This window comes from Leucopleurus acutus (genome assembly GCF_964270905.1).
Source record: "Leucopleurus acutus genome assembly, chromosome: 12".
Classification (NCBI taxonomy): domain Eukaryota; kingdom Metazoa; phylum Chordata; class Mammalia; order Artiodactyla; family Delphinidae; genus Leucopleurus; species Leucopleurus acutus.
Window position 1 is genome coordinate 52,545,813 of NC_139154.1, and position 18,616 is coordinate 52,564,428.

The 18,616-nt window shown below is 40.4% G+C and overlaps 1 protein-coding gene across 1 annotated transcript in view; it reads right to left on the minus strand.

Annotated features, from left to right (window-relative positions):
* Window positions 1-12,613, minus strand: part of MEMO1 (mediator of cell motility 1) — a 135,606-nt gene extending 122,993 nt beyond the window's left edge. Inside the window, exon 1 of the mRNA XM_082852078.1 lies at window positions 12,149-12,613. Coding sequence (XP_082708204.1) covers window positions 12,149-12,209 — 61 coding nt within the window. The 5' untranslated portion in view covers window positions 12,210-12,613. The remainder of the gene's footprint in view (window positions 1-12,148) is intronic.
* Window positions 12,614-18,616: the final 6,003 nt, after the last annotated feature.

Consider the following 18,616-nt stretch of genomic DNA (forward strand, 5'->3'; position numbering starts at 1 on the left):
AAAGAAAAGATTCAGGTAAAACCATGAAATCAGCAGTTATTTTAATTCTTTTATACTTAAAAGATGTCATTGACAGAATTAAAAGCAAAATTAGATACTGCACAAGAAAAAAATCAGTGAACCTGAATATAAAGCAAAAGAAATTATCCAAAAGGAAGCAGAGAGGAAAAAAAGGAAAAAAATAATTCTCAGTGAACTGTGGGACAATATTAAGATATCTAACATACTTTTTTTTATTTGGAGTCTAGAAAACAAAGGAAGTGAAAAAGAAAAATATCTGAGATGATAATGATGACTGCTTTTCCAAATTTGCTGCAAACTACAACCCACACATCTGAGAAACTTGACAAATTCCAAACAGGATTAAATTCAAAGAAAATTATTCAAAGGCACATGATAATAGACTAGCAGGAAAATGTTAATAATTTTTTAAAATCTTAAAGCAACTAGAGGAAAAAGGACACTCTATATTCAGAGGAACAAATATTTAAAAATCACATAATTCTCAGAATCTGTGCAAGCCAAAATACAACAGAACATTTATAAAATGCTAAAAGAAGTAATGTCAACATACCCACTGAATTCAATACCTACCAAACTACCTTTCAAAAATGGAGTAAAAAAGCTACAGAAATCAAGAGTATGGTAGTGGGAATTCCCTGGCGGTCCAGTGGTTAGGAACCTGTGCTTTCAAAAATAGGCAAAGGACCTGAAAACACACTTCTCCAAAGATGATATACAAATGGCCAATAAACACATGAAAAGGTGTTCAACATAATTAGTCATTAGAGAAATACAAATCAAAACCGTAACGATACAAATTCACACTCATTAGGATGATTATCCAAAAAAAGGAAAATAACAAGTGTTGTCAAGGCTGCAAAAAAAATGGAACCCCCAAGCATTGCTGGTAGGAATGTAAAATGGTGCAACTACTATGGCAATGAGTTTGGTGGTTTCTCAAAAAGTGAAACACAGAATTACTATATGACCCAGCAATTATACTCTTAGATAGATATCCAAAAGTACGGAAAGCAAGACTCCAGCGGATACTTGTACACCAACATTCATAGCACTATTATTCACAAAAGTCAAAAGGTAGCAACAACCCAAATGTCTATCAACAGATAAACGAATAAACAAACTATGGTATATCATACAATGGATATTATTCAGCTTTAAAAAGGAATTCTGATACATGCTACAACATAAATGAACTCTGAAAACATGCTAAGTGAAATAAGCCAGACATAAAAGGACAAATATTGTATGAATCCACCTAAATGCGGTACCTAAGATAGGTGAAATCATAAAGAAAGGAGAAGAGTGGTTGCCAAAGCTGGAGGAAGGAGTCAGTAGGGAGTTAAGTGTTTAATGGGTGCAAAGTTTCAGTTGGAACAGATGAAAACACTCTAGAGATGGATGCTGGAGACGGTTGTATTGGATTGGCCAAAAAGTTCATTCTGTAACATCTTACGGAAAAAACCCAAATGAAATTTTTGGCCACCCCAATAAATAATACAAATGTACTCATGCCAGAGAAGTGTACATTCAGAAATTGGTAAAACAGTAAATTTTGTTATATATATTCTACCACAATTTTTTTAAGTGTCTTTGTATAGCTGGGGCCTTGCCAAATAGTTTATGCTACAATGTGATTTATGGTGAACTCCTCTTTTTGTTCTCCTGCTACCCTGGGCCACACTGTGACCTCTGCAGGAGAGAGGAGGGCTGGAGACTGAGTAGCTAAGGTCAGTCACAAGCTTGCTCCATGCCTACATGACCAGCTCCCAATAAAAACCCGGGGTACCAAGGCCTAGCTGAGCTTCCCTGGTTGGCAATACTGCACACTTGTTGTCACGCGTCACTAAGGGAACAACTGGACTCTCACACTTGGTCTCTCCTGCACTCCACTGTACTGTATGCACCTTTTCCTCATTTTAACCTGTATTCTTTCTCTGTAATAAACCCCGTCTGTAAGTATAACAGCTCTGATCCTTCTAACAAATCATCAAACCTGAAGGTGGTCTTAGTGACGCTGACACATATGGAAAAGAATATACCATATAAATATTAACCATGAGAAAGTTGGATTGGCTTCATTAATACAAAACAAGGAACACTTCAGAGCAAAAAATATTACCAGATATAAAGAAGAACATACACTGTGATAGTCAATTCATCAACAAAATATAATCCCTAACAGGTATATCAAATAACAGAAATTCAAAAAACTTGAAACAACAAATCAACAAAACTAAAAGAAAAAACAGACAAATCCAGAATTACAGTTGGAAATTTCAAAACTGCTCTCAGGAACTGACAGGAAAAAAAGGAAAATCAATAGGAATGTAGAGATTTAAATAACCCAATTTAACCTAATTAACATTTAGAGAGCAATCTACCCCACAATGACAGAAAACATACATTATTTTCAAACAGACACAGAACACTCACCAAGACAGACCATGTAATAAGCCATAAAACAAGTCTCTTGTTAGTTGTCTGGGCCCAATGGAGAAAAACAGATGCAACATTTCCTAAACTTATTTGACCATAAACCCTTTCTGCAAAGGCATCTCCAGGGACTGTTTCTCAGAACACTTTGGGAAAACCTATCCCATTCATTCTCAACATCTCTCCCTAATTGTTCTCCTGGTTGTGACTAAGGAAATAAGAGAGTCAATAAATATACCTTTTCCTTGACTACCAATCCAGGATTAATCAATGTTATGAAGTGCACACAAAAGTCCTAAGGCAGGAATAAGCTTGACATATTTGGGGAACAGCAAGGGGGCCAGAATGGCTGGAACAACATAAGGTAAAGGACAAGTGGTAGAAGATGAAATCAGAAAGTTAGGCAGAGGTCAAAGCATATAAAACCTTCTAAGCCTTGGCAAGGATTTTTAAGTGTGATTTTAAGTATGATAGGATTTTGAGAAAAGAATATTATCTTATTTACATTTTTAAAAGAGCTCTGAGGCTGCTGTGTAAAGAACAGAATGGAAACTAGGCAACCAGTTAGGAAGCTCTGGCAGCAGCATAAGAGATGGCTAAGACCAGAGTGGCTTAGACCAGATTAAATGTGTTTGTCAAAGAAAAAAAGCCCAGAAAAATCTACATAAATTGTGTTGAGATGCCTTAAAGCATTTTCCCTACTTGGCTCCCAGGACATCTCGTTCTTTTCCTCATGAGAAGCTTAATCTATCTTCCTTACATGATATCCCTCACCTCTTCAACCTCTTCAAGTTGGAAATGTTCCAAGGCTCACTCACAAGCCCCTTTTTTCTGGCTACTCTGATTCCTATGGTGATTTCATCCAGACACTTGGCTTTAAATGTTATCTACATAATGATAATTCCCAATTTTAAAGCTCCACCCTAGGCCTCTCCCCTAAACTCCAGACTCATGTATCCACTTAACTATATAGTAAACATCTCAAACTTAACAAACCAAAATTGAGCTCCTAACCTTCCCCCTCCAAACCTGTTTCTCTTAAGTCTTCCCTTTCTCAGATAATAGCAACTCCATTATTGCAATCTCAGGGATAAACCGTAAGAAATATCCATGACTCCTCTCTTTCTCTCACACTCCACTCCAAGTATATCAGCAAATCCTTTGGACTCTACCTTCAAAATGTACCCAGTAATGAACCACTTCTTACCCACTTCCACAGCTATTACTCAATCCAAGCCATCATCTGTAACTTGGATTGCTACTTTCCTCTTAACTGTTGGTTCAGCCCTTGCCACTGCCTTCACCACTCCCCAACTGTAGTCTACTCTGAACATGGCAGTCAAGTGGTTCTAGTAAGTCTAAACTATAATAGATCATGTCACCAACTGCTCAAAACTTTCCAATGGCTATCTCACTCAAGTAAAGGTCCTTACAATGGTCTTCCAGACCTAATGTCATCTGACCACAACACTTTTGTGCCTCTGCTCCAGCTATTTATTTTCCTCTTAACCTCATGTCGAACTACTCTGCCCCATGTCACTTCATTCCAGTTGCAATAACCTTCTTGCATTCCTCAAATACTCCAGGCCTGCTCTAGCCACAGGACCTTTAAACTTGCTGTACCCTCGACCTAAAACTATCTAGCCCCTAACCCCTAAAATTACCTAGAATGCAAGGCTTGTTCTTTCACCTACTTCAAGTCTTCACTCAAATGTCAGTTCAGTGACATCTACCCTGTCCTTGCCATTTAAAATTTCTCCCATTCTTGGGGACTTCCCTGGTGGTCCAGTGGCTAAGACTCTGCGCTCCCAATGCAGGGGGCCCAGATTCGATCCCTGGTCAGGGAACTAGATCCCACATGCCGCAACTAAGAGTTCGCATGCTGCAAATGAAGATCCCGTATGCTGCAACTGAAGATCCTGCATGCTGCAACGAAGGTCCCACATGCCGCAACGCAGGTCCCACATGCCACAACTAAGACCCAGCGCAGCCAAATAAATAATTAAACAAATAAATATTTTTTAATAAAAATAAATAGAATTTCTCCCATTCTTTAACATTCCTTATGCACCAGCTCCACTTTATTTGCTTTATAATTCTCCATAGCATTTTCCTCTATCTAACATACTATGTGTTCTACTTACTTACCGTATTTATAGTCTGTCTCCCCCAACTAGAATATAAACTCTAGAGATTTTTGTCTGTTTTCATCTCCTGCTATGCACCTAGTCCCTAGAGCAGTACCTTTCACACAGAACTGAGTTTGTCCAATACTGAATGATGGAAAGTTAAATAAAGCCTCTGCAGAAGTGTCAAGTTTTGATAGGCCCAATTCAAATCCTAGGACTAGAGTAATTAAAATATACCAATTCCTTTGTCTATTTATACCATAAGAATAACATTCAATATTCTTAAGTGCTTTTAGTTATGCTTTTATTATTTTATAATATATTTAACCTGATTAAGAGGTTAAGAATCAGTAAGAGGTGCTTACTGATTCCAAATAGTTCAACTTCTTACTTACTCTGGCATCACTATAAATAGAACACTAGGCTTCAGCTACAAGTCCTAGGTTCAAATTCTAGCTCTACCATTTACTAGTAGTATGACTCAGGCAATTTAGCCTCCTTCAAGTCTTAGTTTCTCATCAATAAAATAGAAAGGTGGGGATGGATTAAAGACCTGCCTGCCTTACCTATCCTGTACCTAATCATAAGATTATTGTGAAAGTCAAAAATGTATGAGAAAACGCTTTATAAACCATAAATGATACATAAGTGTCAGTTAAATGTCTATATTGTAGTTTGGGAAAAACCTGAATGGAACAGAAAAGTTCAGTGTTTGGGGCAGCATATCTCATCATACCTCCCTGCCCCTAACATTTAACTCTAGTTTTGGAGTCAGACTGGCTCTTCCACTTACTTACTATACCTTAAGCAAGTTACTCAACCTCTCTGAGTCATTGTTTCCACATCCATAAATGGAGAATATACCAACCTTGTAGCAACCTTTTGAAAATTAGAGGGTATACAGACATAAATGTAATGTAACTACAGAATACACTTAACAAATGACATTTTTACTTGTTGTCTTGACCTTCTTTAAAATGGACAAAAACCCAAAAGTAGATAATATAAACTACACTATGGAGGTAGGCAAGATGATTTTTGACTTGGAAATTGCATGTGAAAGGATAAGAAGGAAAGTGAGAAAGAGGTAATCAAGCAATAATCTCAAGTTTACCTATTAAATTTGTTCTTTCCTTCTTGCCTTTCTCCAAGGTTAAATAATAGGATGAGACGCAAACATCATCATACAGAAAACCATATTTAGTAACCTAAAAAAGTTCATTTCAAAACTAAATATTATATAGTATTTTCTCTTCAAAGGAGACTATTTGTATCAGTTTTTTAATTTCTCACACACCAAGATATATTTTGACACTCTAGAACTCAAGGTACATGCCAAAAAAAAAAAAGTTGTGGTTTTCCAATTATAGAACCCTGATATAATTTTATTAAATATATTTAGAAATATGACAGAAAGAATTAAAACAACTTAAAAAATAAAACTGCTACTAAGATATATACCATACAAACAGTTCAAGAATGCTTTATGAAATCATTAGACTCTGATATATTTCCTCACTTCTATGACACTAGTAATTATAAGGTATAACAACCACTTTCCGGGGGGGTGGGAACCTCCCACATTAAATATACACTTAAGATATAAAACATACCAATTTCAGAAAACATTAAAATGTGATATATCCCTCTGAGATGGTGAAAACGTTCTATTTCTTGAGCTAGGGGATAGTTACACAGAGTATATTTGTGGATATTCATCAAAGTGTACACCCATTTTGTACACCCATTTATACTTTTTCTATATGTACATTTATTTCAAAATAAATTTATGTAATGTACCACAACCATACAGATACAGCTATCAACCAGATGAATTATTGATCTTAATATGAAAGGTGAAAAAATAAAGCTTTTAAAAGAAAACATAGGAAAGTTAGCTTCATGACACTGAGGTAGGTAGAGATTTCATAAACGGAAACAGAAGAATACTAACCAGCTGATAAACTGGACTTCTTTAAAATTAAGAACTTTGACTCACCAAGATACCAAGATCCTGAAAAAGCTACAGAGTAGAAGGTATCTGCAATACATATACCTAAAAAGACTATATCCAGAATATATAAAGAACTACAAATCAATATGAAAAAAGTAAATACTCTAGTATAAAAAGGGCTAAAGACTTGACAGACATTTCACAAAAGCAGAGGTCCAAATGACTAATAAACATGGGGCCCCTAATATGAAAAGGTGCTCAACTTCATTAGTCATCGGAAAATAAAATCAAAACTACAATGCAATACCACTACACACCCTTCAAGAAAAACTAAAAATAAAAAGACTGACAATACCAAGTGTTGACAAACATGTGGAACAACTGGAATTCTCTCATATACTTCTGGTGGGAGTATAAGTTTGTAAAACCACTTGGCAAAACTTAAGCAAAATCTACTAAAAATGAACATACCATAGCCATAACCATGACCTAATAATTCCACTTAAGGTACATACCGAACAAAAATGCATATATACATTCATCAGGAAAAAGAGTACAAAAACGTTCAAAGCAGCAAAACTGTAAATAACAAAAATGTCCATTAATAGTAGAATGGAAAAACTGTGGTTTATTCACAGAATAGAACACAACAACAAGAATAAACAAACCACAGTATAACATGGATTAATCTCATAAATGTAATGTTGAGCAAAAGAAGCTCAAACAAGTTATTCTATACGATTTCACTTATACAGAGTTCAAAAACAGACAAAACTTTTCTATGGTGTTAGAATACAAGGAATACAGTGTGAGTTGGGAATTCCACTACTGATGTTTATTGAGCTGGGTGCTAGTTATAATGACACGCCTATTTTGTGAAACTTCATCTAGCTGTACACTTTTCTATATGCATGTCGTACTTCTTTAAAAATCTTACATTAAATAAGGTCCCCAACTAGTGAATCATGATTTCTAATCTTTTCCTACCACCAAGATTCTTCACCTATACTACGCTCAGAGACTTAACTAGCAATGGTCTTATATCACCCGCCATGTTCTTAGGGATTTAAATGTCAGTATCTCTGTCCATATGTACTATATGCTAAGCCCTTTAATGTTCACTCGTTCAGATACTTATTAAATTTATGTACAAAACCTGTGCTTGCTGAGAACTTGGGGTACAAAAAAATTAGTAAGACATAGTCCCTGTCTTCTAGGAGTTCATAATCTTATAGAAGACCACATACACAGATAACAAGGTAAATATATAGAGATACACACAGGATATTATGGGAACACAAAGGAACAGCCAGGGGTAGGTAAGGCATCAGGGTAGGCTTCTAGGAGGTGTTAACACCTGAGTCCTTAAAAGATGAGAAGGAGTTATCCTGGCAAAGTGTATTCCAACACAGGAAACAGCTTGAATAAAAACACAGTGATAAGAAACAGCACAGTGTATTTAAAGAAACAATGAACAGCTGCTAGACAGTTGCTGAAGCGTAGTAAAAGGGAGAACTGGGATGGGGTTGGGGGAAGTGGCCAAAGAGATAGGAAGATGCCAAGTCATGAAGAGACTTAGACCTTATCCAACAGGAAAGATGGGTCAGTGAGATTTATGCAAAGAAATTATGTGGTCAGATAGATTATTCAGGGAGCAATGCAGAGGATGGACTTAAAGGGAATAAAGTTGGCAGAAAGAAGGACAGTTAGGAGGCAGTTATAACTGTCCAGACAGAAGATCATAAGGGCTGAAATAATGAAATGAAAGATACAGCAAATCCGGAAAAAGTACAGACACATTATGCCGCTGATCTAGAGACCACATTTTGAGAACCACAAATATATACTATGGGTTGACAATTTTTTTCTGTAAAGGCCCAAATAAATAGTAAATATTTTAGACTTTACAGGCCACATACAGACTCTATTTCACTTCTTGGTTCTTGTTTGTTTTTTAAACCCTTCAACAATTAAAAACCGGGCTTCCCTGGTGGCGTGGTGGTTAAGAATCCGCCTGCCAATGCAGGGGACACGGGTTCAAGCCCTGGTCTGGGAAGATCTCACGTGCCATGGAGCAACTAAGTCCATGTGCCGAAACTACTGAAGCCCACACGCCTAGAGGCTGTGCTCCGCAACAAGAGAAGCCACTGCAATGAGAGGCCCACTCGCCGCAACTAGGGAAAGCCCACTCGCAGCAGCGAAGACCCAACGCAGCCAAAAATAAAATAAATTAAATAAATAAATTTTTAAAAAAATTAAAAACCATTCTGTTAGTGGACTTTACCACACACAAAAAAAAAAAGGCCACAGGCTGGATTTGGACTGCAGACATAGTGAGTTTGCTGATCCCTGCTGTATACCCATAAAGAAGCAAGGATTAACCTTCCTATGAGATTAATTTTCCTAAAATGCTACTTGCATATCAGTCCCCTACTCAGAAACTTCTGCACTGGTCCTGATTACCTACTGCATAAGTTAAATCCCTATGACGCATAGCATTCACAGGCATCTACACTCTAGCTCCAACCAGGCTCCTGAACTACACCCCGTGAGAACCTTCCATTCTTATTAAATTGGCCTACTTACGCTTACCTGCCTCTGTATCTTTGTGGTGTTCCCCAATGTACTTTCTCCCTTTTCAAATCTACTCAAATACCCTTCCTTCAAAGCATAATTCAAATCCTTTGAAGTGATTCCACCCTCGTCCAAACTCCTAAAAGCACTGCCTCAATTTATCTGATATTTATTTTTTGTCTTGAGTTACTACACTTCAGAGAGAGACTTTTAAACTTGAGTAATAATTAGGGTGAATTTATCCTCCAATATCTTCTTGGAGGGCAGGGAATACTTGATACTTTTATCAAAGGATCTAGCATATGACAAGGGGTAAATAAAAACGAAGGTGTGTATGTAGATATATAACACATATATGTATACACACTTTTTTTTTTCTGAACTAGCTATATAACTGAAGCAAATGTTATCTCACCATTTTATCAGTAATTGAGCACTTTAATTCTATGGACACAATCTGAATGCTGCAGAATTACAGAATGACAATCCAAAAGCACATCTGTCTCTCTCCTACTACATGTTTTTAGGCCTAGTTTAAGGGAACAATAATAATACAAGTAAAATTTTTCCAATGGTCAATGTTATCAATCTAGATACAATGGGGTCTAGAAGTCACTAGATCAAGTCAAAATTTACTTACGTATATTTTTATTCATTTTTAAAATATGAAATCAGCTTTTATAACTAAATTGCCTTTTTTTTCTTTTAAATTTGGCAGCGATGCATGGCTTGCGAGATCTCATTTCCCTGAGCAGGGATTTGAACCCACACCCTCAGCAGTGAAAGCACAGAGTCCTAACCACTGGACCGCCAGAGAATTCCCCTAAATTGCTTTAAATTCACCCTAATTATTACTCAAGTTTAAAAGTCTCTCTCTCTCTCTCACACACACACACACACACACACACCCCCCACACATGGTCTGAATTTTTTTTTTTAACAATAAGGTTCTCCATGACAATTCACATTCCAAAACTGCATTACAGATTTCATTCAGAATTTAGGGAAATAAGAATATATTTTAAAATTTTAAGAAAGTTGTCCATTTTAGTTCACTACTGATAAATAGTTTTAATCACAGAATGTTTTCAGCTGGATTAAAGGATTCTTATATTTGAGATTACTGAAGAAGTCTTTTCAAGTCTGAAGTGTGAACTATGCCTAATTTTACTATGCAAAGAATGTTCAAGAATCTATAAAAATTCCTGCAGAATCATCTGGCCACATTTTCAGTGCAAAAGTTTAAAACACTTTTGAAAGGTATAGAAAACAAAATAAATTAACCAAAAAGTGGCCATGAAAATGAAAACTGTGACTTTTTATCTCTTCAAAACACATTGAAGAAAAAGTTTAGTGACTCACAACCCTGAAAAGACTATTATTCATTGATAACTTTAATAGTAATAATGCATTGATTGGAAGACAAAACCAGGAGCCAGGGACTCCCATTCCTGTTTTGCCACTGGTTTGTACAGAATCTTGGGCATATCCCCATAAGCTGAACAAGAAAGGCTTAACTGACATGCTAAGGTTGTGAGAACTGATGAAATGTTTATGAAGCACTTTGGAACCATGAGGGAAGCCACTATAACCATTAAAAGTCATCTGCTTAATGCAAAACTATAGCTACCTGTTAGGCTTGCAAATCCTTTATGTCTTCTTAACACAGCAAATCTTCAGTGAGTCAGTAAAGAGCATGTATTTAATGAGCGAGCTTAGCAACCTCAGAGAAATGAATTTTCTTCCAAATCTTTGTTTTCTCACAAACCATGTCTCTATCCAACCCAACTATTTGCAAAGGGAAACATGATCCGACCCACACTAAAGATTTGGGTCTAGGTATTGATAAGCCAATACCAAATGACTGAAAATTCAGGAATCACAGTGGAATTTTGTCAACTTATCAGAAATGTGACTCCTGAAAATAATCCCAGAAAACAGTCGTTCTAACAAGAGCTTTATTAAAGCGAAAGTCCCTACACTCTCTCACCTAAAGAGCTGTAAAGTATTTTTGGACAGTGTCGATAGAAGACTAAACTCGCTCAAAACCTGACCCAACGCGTTAAGTAGTTCCAGCACCTGCTTGGTGTTAAGCGACTGGAGACTGGGGAGGCTGCTCAGGAAAAAGTGCTGATGCCATCTCCAGCTGCCCCTTTCGTGAAAGACAGTAACAATGAAAACACTGACAAAAGAGCTAGGAGGCCACCCCAAGCCTCTGCTTAGCAATACTTCTACCCTACCCCCAACAGACAGAGCAGCAAACCCCAGAAAGGGGCGACCCCTCACAGACCTAACATGCCCAGACCCTGCCTCTGGTCTGGCAATGTCAAAAAGTACTACCCTTCACTCCTCTCAAGACGGCTGAGCACCTGAAAGGTGAGGGGGAAATGCGGCCTCTCGTTCTGAACTGCCAAGGGGAGCGGGAGAAGACTGCCTGGCAGGAGGCGGGCGAGCAGAGCCCGTGTGCACCCCGGGAGACTAAGAAGTCCCCGGGTCGCGGGCGCCGCTCGGAGCGTCGTGGGGAGGAGAGGCGAAGAGAGGAGATGGGAGGGGAAGGGAAAGGAGGAAGGCGCTTCCCTCCCGCGGCTGGAGGGCGGAGGGTCGCTCGGCTCCGCACGGAGGAAGCAGGGCTAGGGCGCTGGGCTAACCGTCCCCCCGGGGGGTGGCTGCGGCCGGCCGCCCGCTTCCCGGGAGCCGGAGGAGGCGACAAGTAGGCTCGGTCGGGGAGCACATTCTTTCCTCGAGCCTGGTCCTGAGGGAGGGCGCAGGCTGCCGAGGCGGCAACTCTCCCTCTCGCCCAACTCCCGGCAGAGCGTGAGGGAGGCCGACCCCGGGCTGACCGGCGGGATGCCGCCCGGGTGGGAAGGCGGCGAGGCCAGCCTCCGGCCCGCTCCCTCCCCACGCGGTCCGCGGCCGGCGGCCGTCAGCGCCCTCGTCTCTCCCGCCGCCGCGCGGGGCCGGGCCGCCGACCTCGGCCGGCCGGGCGCGGGGCCAGGCAGCGGCGGCGGAAGGGCCGGCCGGCCTGGGGCCCTACCTGAGGCTGTGTACCAGCTCCCGGCGTGACTGGCTTCCCGGCAGACCACTCGGTTGGACATCTTGGTGCCTGTGCCGCCTATGGTGCACGAGGATGAATGAGGAGGCGGCGGCGGCGGCGGCAGGAGCGGCTCCGCGAGGGGACGAGACACCGCGGGCCCAGCCCAGGAGGAGGCGGCAGCGGGGAGGGGATCAGCCCGGCCCAGGAGGAGGAGGAAGAGGAGGAGGCGGCGGCCCGGGAGGAGGAGGAGATGGCAGCCGGGGCGGTGGCGGCGGCGGCGGCGGCAACAATCACCTCAAACTCGGGCGGCCGCCGGAAGACGGGGCCCGCGGCGGCCTCACCGAAGCCCGGAAAGCCTGGCCCCGGCCCCCAAAGTCGCCGCTGCTCCCCAGCCGGGGCTGGTTCCGCCGAGCCACCCCCACGGCCCCCTCCCCTACCGGTCGGCCTCCCGGAGCCACCGCCGGTGACCCCACCCCCGTGACTCCGCGCCCGCCCCCTCCCCCCACCCCCCGCGGGACTCCCCGCACCCACCCCCACCCCCGGCGGGGCCCTCCTGCCCGCCCGGCTGCCGGCCCGCCGGCCCCGCCCCGCTCCTCCTCCGGCCGCGCGGCGAGGTTAACGGCGGACACCGGACAGGCCACACGGCATCTGGGGTCGGGCGGCCCCGCGGGGAGCCAGCGGCGGCTGCTGCTCCGCGCACACAAAAGCCCAGGGCCGGGGCCTGAACCGGGGAAGGCAGACCCGGAGAAGAGCCAACGCTTCCTTACTCGCCACTCTAACGGGTCCTGCCCACTGAGCATGCCCAGCAGCCTCTGCCAGGCCCGCCGAGGAATCTCGACGTGCGCGGTCCGCTCTCCGGGGTTTAGCGGCAGCAGAGGCTGGGAGGGGGAGGGCGCGGGGAGTAGGACGCAGCCGCAGGGCAAGCCCCCTCCCCCAACCAACTTCCTTAAACGCAGAGCACCCAGGGCAAGACGGTGCGGCTTTCCACGTGGAAAGTCCCCTGTCTTCCCCGCCACACACAGGAATCCTTAGTGGATGCTCGCCCCCAAGGTTTCACTACTAGGCACGCAAGTCTGTGGCCACGATGGGAAGTTCATTTGTAGAAGCAGGCATGTGGTAGTGTGCCTGTGGTCCTGCAAATGCTACTTTTTGCTTCACCGGGCCACTCTTACCGTCTAATCATGGCTCTTACACTGTAAACAGTTATCTTGTTTCAAGTTATATTTATGTAATTGCATGTCTTAACTCCGTAACTAGACTACAGTGTGATATAGCTAGCCTCAGTTATTCTCATCTATAAAATGGGTATAACAATACTCAAGGTGTGTCCCTAGGATTATGAGTTAATAAATGTAAAGAGCCTGATAGAGTAGTCATACAACAAACATTATTTCCAACCCTCCATTATCTTTTAAATCCCACGTGTCAGGAACAAAGAATTATGTTAAAATTATACAAGAATCACAGCAAAGTAGAATATCTTGGACCTCCAAGGAAATGTCATGGAGTAGACCATTCCAAAACTGGGAAGAGAGTAAGAGAAAGTTGCATACCTTCAATGAAAGACTTGGAGTTAAAATCATAAAAATTGTTATATCTGAATTTCACACTAAACAGATCCCCGGTAGAGTCCAAAACAAACGACTGACTGCTTAATTTTCAAGTTTTCCTAGTGTCATATAATAGATTTTTTTTTTCAGGTACTATATAGTTTCTACCCCTCCTCTCACCTTTTCAATTTTAAGGCTCAAGGATCTTGCATGAGATCCCAGTCCTGGTCAATTACTGGAACACTTCTGACTTTCACACCTTTTTATACACTGGTTTTAAGCTGGAAAAAAAAAATCTCCACTCTGTATAGTTCTTTACTCAATTTTTAACCCTCTCACTTCACCACTAACCTGCCCAAATATTAAGCTATTACACAGGAAAAAAAAAAAAGGACATGCCAAGTAGTCAATTTAGGGATAACAGAAAAAGGAAGGCTGGAGCTGATTCCCTGGTACTCTTCCTGAAGAAGCAAAACTCAGTGATACCTGATGAAATGGTAAACTTTTCATTGTAAATTTCAAGAAAAGGAAATAGTTGATATGGTTGATACGGTGTAAGAATGTTGATTGCTATGTCACTCATCAGCTGTGTGATTATGGATATCTAGCAATTTAACCTTTTCAATGCTGTTTTCTCATCTGTCAAATGCAAACAGCAGTCATATGTAACTCACAGGCTTGCTGTGAGAATCATTAAGTATCATGAAAACAATTTATAAGCTGTTCTTTATAAATGTTTTATCATTATCCTCTGCTCCTAGCAACAATCCTAGGTCTCATTCCAAACTAGTAATGTAATCTAAAATTAAGCTTCCTCCCTATTAAAATGCTCAGTTGGAGGCTTCTTTCCCCAAAGGATTTTTCTTACTGATCAAACTCAGCAAAACCACAATGCCAAGCAAAGTGAAAGGTTAGAGGATCTTCTATTTCTAGAATGCTCTTAACATATCCCATCATTACTCCTCCTGTCCATTTTATTCTGGCTACCTTATTCAAGGATGTGCTCTTGAAAGAAATGTTGAACCTACTCACCCACATCCCCTAAATTAAGGAAGATCCATATAATGCAAAATACTTCATATCCTAGAAGAAGCCTGTTTGGCAATACTGTACAATTCCCATGTTATTATTAACAATTTCCAGGGACTTCCCCGGTGGTCCAATGGTTAAGACTCCGTGCTTCCACTGAAGGGGGCGTGGGTTCAATCCCTAGTGAGGGAACTAAGATCCCACGTGCCGCGTGGTGCGGCCAAAAAAAAAAAAAAATTTTCCATTATATCCACCAGGGATTTGGGTTTGACGCTCCATAAACATCATCCAAGTTAAAGGCAAGGAGGAAATCTTCATTAACAGAGAGTCCTTATGAAGCACAGACTTCAACAAATAAGGCACCCAGAGCCCAACATTAATAACACATCTTCTGAAATAGCATGTTGGATAGTCACTGCATCAGTCTGTACTAGCAAACGACTAGAAACAACCACAGTGTCTGTCAATAAGACTTGTTAAATTAGGGTATACCCATACATATGCACCCATTAAAAAGAATAAGGTGATGCTATATCACTGTCATGGAAAGAGCTGCCCACCCCAAAAAAATGCAAAAGGCAAATTGCAGAACAATGTGTAAAGTATGCTACCATTTGTGTAAAAACAAGTACTTATATTCTCACACACTTGCATATACATGGCATACTTCTAGAAGGAAACAAACTGGTAACGGTCAATGTACATCTTTGTATATCTTTTGAATTTTGTGCCATATACTACCTATACCCAACAATAATTATTTATTAAATAATTTATTAGGCTTGATTTTGGGAGCCTATATGGCAATATTAAATTGCCCATTTTTAGATTTTACTTATCCACAACTGACACCTCGAGGAGCCCCCTAATTACTAAAAGCCCTTTGTCAGAAAAATATTCTAGAATGATACCACCGGGTTTTGAAAAAGTCAAGGTTGAGAGAAGGGAGTTTAGCATAAAGATGCTCTTTTAATTTCAATTAACACTGGTACTCTAACCTAGTATCAGTTGACTTTGCTCTTTTCTTCTTTAGAAACCAAACTTAATAAGTAACATTTATTAAACACTTACTATGCACCTGACACTAGGCTAAGTACTTTACATAGTTAATGATTCTTACAAGATGAAAACTTGTTCATTTCCAAATTTTTGGAGTAAATTTTGTACACAGAGCTTTTTCCAAATTTATTGTTAATATTTTTTAACATCTTTATTGGGGTATAATTGCTTTACAATGGTGTGTTAGTTTCTGCTTTATAACAAAGTGAATCAGTCATACATAAACATAGGTTCCCATATGTCTTCCCTCTTGCATCTCCCTATTGTTAATATTATTTAGGATTCCCAGAAATTAAACAACTGAGTCAAAAGATTTGAAGTTTTTTTAAAGGCTGACAAGAGTTTTCTTAAAAAGAAAATTCTTATTCATTACTGATTGCCCCCTTTAGCTCTGGTGACCTGTTTTCCACTATTATATTACTTTCCTTCTCTAAATCCAGAGATTTTAAACAAGTGGATTCTCAGTGATAGTCATTTACACCTTCCATCTTTTGTCCCTTGTTGCTACAGTTAGACAATATGTATCAGGCCTCCAATTTGTTACTGCCTTTCTGGAATCCAGTCCAGGAAAATACCTGGCTACAATATTTTATGCTGTCCCTACAGCCATCCTATCATGTTGCTAATGGGAAGTTATCAGTCTTAAAATCTCCTTTACCTTCTCCTAAACAAAGAGATTTAAACAAAGGTTCAATATTCTCCCCATAGGTTCATCAGAATTAGGTAAACAGTTTCCTTCTATCCAAACTATTTTTCTGTTCTTTTTCTTTTCTTTTTTTTTTTTTTTTTTTGTGGTACGCGGGCCTCTCACTGTTGTGGCCTCTCCCGTTGCAGAGCACAGGCTCTGGATGCGCAGGCTCAGCAGCCATGGCTCACGGGCCCAGCCGCTCCGTGGCATGTCAGATCTTCCCGGACCGGGTCACGAACCCGCGCTCCCTGCATCGGCAGGCGGACTCTCAACCACTGTGCCACCAGGGAAGCCCTGTTCTTTCTTTTTCTTTCTTTTTTGGCCACGGCTTGTTGGATCTTAGTTCCCCGACCAGGGATTGAACCCGTGCCCTCGGCAGTGAAAGCATTAAGTCCTAACCACTGGACCTCCAGGGAATTCCCTATTTTTCTGTTTTTTTCAATTCAAGGTCTCTATATCCTCTAGGAATCTATTCCTGATTTACTCTATTGGTCCTCCCACTTGTCACATTTTTCAAGAATTCACTCTACAGGATACAGTACCTTTTACTCTATTACTGTATACGTTTATTAAACATTATCTTCCTGACTAAGCAGTCAAAGGGTAGGAATTGTTTCTATAGTATAATTGTCAGCTACACATGAAATACCTCATCAAAGTATAGTAGAAGCTTTCTTAACTGATTTCTATTTAAGCAACTTACTGGACTAAGTGATGCTGTCCATCCCCATAGTAAAATACACTGAACCATGCCCACCACAAGCTGAATTCTTGGAGATGGTAGACTACACTTTTTAGGAAACTCACACTGTTGCACTCTTCTCCCAGGTTTGTGTGCATAACAAGGGTCAATCATGTTCTCCAACCTATTTATACGAGATGTACAAAGTACTGCCATTACATAATATAATAAAATATTACATAAACCAATGAAACACAAACACATAATGCAAAAGATGTTAGTACAAAAATTAGGTGGAATGCTTTGGACTCAATAAAAACAACTGTCAAATTAGAGGCAGATAAGATGGCTGGAGAAAAAAAATCATGAAAAAGTGTATCATTATACACTTAATGCCTTAAGAATTAAGATCTTAAATGTCTAAGATCTTATACTACTGTCAAAAAATCTGAAACTGAAATTTGTAAACTATACATTATAGGAGTGGTTTGTGGAAGGAAGATACAGAATTCCAATCAAAGAACCCATACTCAGAGCAAAGGCTGACATCAAAATATTACCAAGTTAATATAGATTAATATTTTCTAAGTTTTTAAAAAAACTGTTCACAGTGTCATTTACGTTTCCTTACTATGACTCCTATTTTTCTATTTTTCATCTACCAGCTAGATAAGAGGGCTTCTATTGTATACACATAAGGGCAGACTGATTTTTCCCCCAAAGAAAAATTTTAAGCACATCTGAGAGGATTAGAGCAGAGAGTACTACAGCATTCAGGGCAGGGAGGTAATATAGCATTAAACTGGGTATGAATCCCTGCCTCAAACTTACTTCCCCTGCAGCCTTAAGCAAGTTAACCAAATCTCACTTTCCTCCTCTAAAAGTGAGGTATTAAAATTAAACCTACCTCACAGGGTTTTGAGGTTAAATGACAATTCATGTAAAGTATTTAGCATGGTGCCTGGCATATGGTTAAGTGCTAAGTAGGATGTGCACTGCCAGCAAGACATGCCTATTCTCAGCCCTTACAGAAAAAAGTATCGATTTTACGATTAATTTAAGCCCTATCTTGAAGATAATTCATTAGAACACTGGAAGCCATGCAGCGTTAGGCAGAGTACTGAATTACTTCTAAGTGGTCATTAACCAAAGGTGGTATCAGAATGCCTTAGAGTTTTTGTCAAATTCAGAAGTCCAGGCTCTATCCCAGTTGAATCAGGCTCTCCAGGATCCAGGTACGCATCGATATATAGATGTATAAAAGAGATATATAACACAGAGAGATATAATTTATATTTTTTAATATATTTTTATATATATTTATATATGAAAAGTTCCACAAGTGGCTCTGATGTGAATCGCTGATGAAGAACTGTTAAGAAGATAAAATTATTGTTGCTTTAATAAAAGACTACCCAGTTAGGGCTTCCCTGGTGGCGCAGTGGTTGATAGTTCGCCTG